This window comes from Trachemys scripta, chromosome 4, assembly GCF_013100865.1.
Source record: "Trachemys scripta elegans isolate TJP31775 chromosome 4, CAS_Tse_1.0, whole genome shotgun sequence".
Lineage (NCBI taxonomy): Eukaryota > Metazoa > Chordata > Testudines > Emydidae > Trachemys > Trachemys scripta.
This window is the reverse complement of record NC_048301.1, coordinates 140,348,245-140,349,659: the sequence shown is the minus strand read 5'-3', so window position 1 is coordinate 140,349,659 and position 1,415 is coordinate 140,348,245. Positions and strand designations below refer to the sequence as shown.

At 58.0% G+C, this 1,415-nt stretch overlaps 1 protein-coding gene across 1 annotated transcript in view; it reads left to right on the top strand.

Annotated features, from left to right (window-relative positions):
• Nucleotides 1-1,114, top strand: part of LOC117876309 (zymogen granule membrane protein 16-like) — a 3,399-nt gene extending 2,285 nt beyond the window's left edge. The window contains exons 3-4 of the mRNA XM_034768337.1: nucleotides 79-211; nucleotides 444-1,114. Of these exons, the coding sequence (XP_034624228.1) occupies nucleotides 79-211; nucleotides 444-798 (488 nt within the window). The 3' untranslated portion in view covers nucleotides 799-1,114. The remainder of the gene's footprint in view (nucleotides 1-78; nucleotides 212-443) is intronic.
• The last annotated feature ends 301 nt before the right edge of the window (nucleotides 1,115-1,415 follow it).

The window sequence follows — 1,415 nt, the reverse complement described above, 5'->3', positions numbered from 1 at the left end:
CCCCCCCACTCATCCCCTGTATGAGCCAATCTCTGATCCCAGCTGCACCAGTTCTATTCTCTCGTTCCCTCGTTCCAGCCCAGGCCCGATTCTCCTATTCCGGGGAGTTCGGCTCGGCTGCGGGGACCTCGTTCTCTTATTCCGGAGACCACTTCTGGGGCCCCATCACGGCCTTCCGGGTCTGGGAACAGCCCAGCGGCTACATCAAAGCGTGAGTCCCGGGCCTGGGGGATCAGAGGGCGGCGGGAGGCACAGGGGGGTATGGAGGAGAGGGGGGAGGTCTGGGATTTGGGGAGCAGAGTGGGGGGATGGGGAATCAGAGGCAGACACAAGGGATGGAGGAACGGAAGCGGGGCTCAGTGGACAGGGAAATGGATGGGGGTTTTTGGGGTTCTACCCATATTTTGAGGGGGGGCTGATTGTACCCTCTCATCTCCCCCCAGCCTCCAGTTCCAATTTGCTGGCACATGGAGCAAAACTTATGGCTATGAGGAAGGCAAACATCACGAGGTGACCCTGTTCCATGGAGAGGAAATCACACAGATCTCCGGGAAACACTCCACCTACATCTACCAGCTCATCTTCTTCACCAACTACAGACGCACCTTCTTCTTCGGCCAGCCGGCCGGGGAGAGCTTCAACGCCTTCCCCCTGGAGCAGGGCAACGTCCTGGCCTTCATCACCGGCCACCACAATGGGGCGGGCATCACGGGCATCGGGATGCACTGGGATCAGTCCACCTTGCCGGCGTTAAAATCCTATGCCCAGATCCCAGAGGTGGGGAATTCCTCTGGCTAATGGAGCCCATCCATTCCAGCAAAATCCTGTAGCAGAGCGTTCCCCTGGTTAACATACCTCAGCCTGCAACTCTCCACGTGGCACCGTGGAGCCATTCACTGGCTGTGATCAGTGGCTGATTAATTAGAGCCAGATTGCTTGATTTACTGATGCGCTCATTAAAATAATAAAGCATCAATTTCTGCTCTCCATTTTCATCCAGAACACGAGGTCTCTGCTTACATTTGGGTTTGGCCCGGGGGCTGTTTCTACCTGGATCCCTGCCCCAGCACAGGGCGAAGCACGGGGGCTGTTTAGCCAGGTACGCCTTGCGCGGTGCTCAGATGCGGCCACCTCTGGGGCGGAGCACGGGGGCTGTTTAGCCAGGTATGCCTTGCGCGGTGCTCAGATGCGGCCACCTCTGGGGCGGAGCACGGGGCAGTTTAGCCAGGTACGCCTTGCGCGGTGCTCAGATGCGGCCACCTCTGGGGTGGAGCGCGGGGGCTGTTTATACCTGGGCGCTGAGCTCAAGTCGAGCTTAATCTTTGTAAACGAAGGCAGGCCTGGGAGTCTGAACACGCTTATTTAGTGCAATGAGAACGTCATCAGGGAAATGTCTCAAGGAGCCAGGTGCGAAA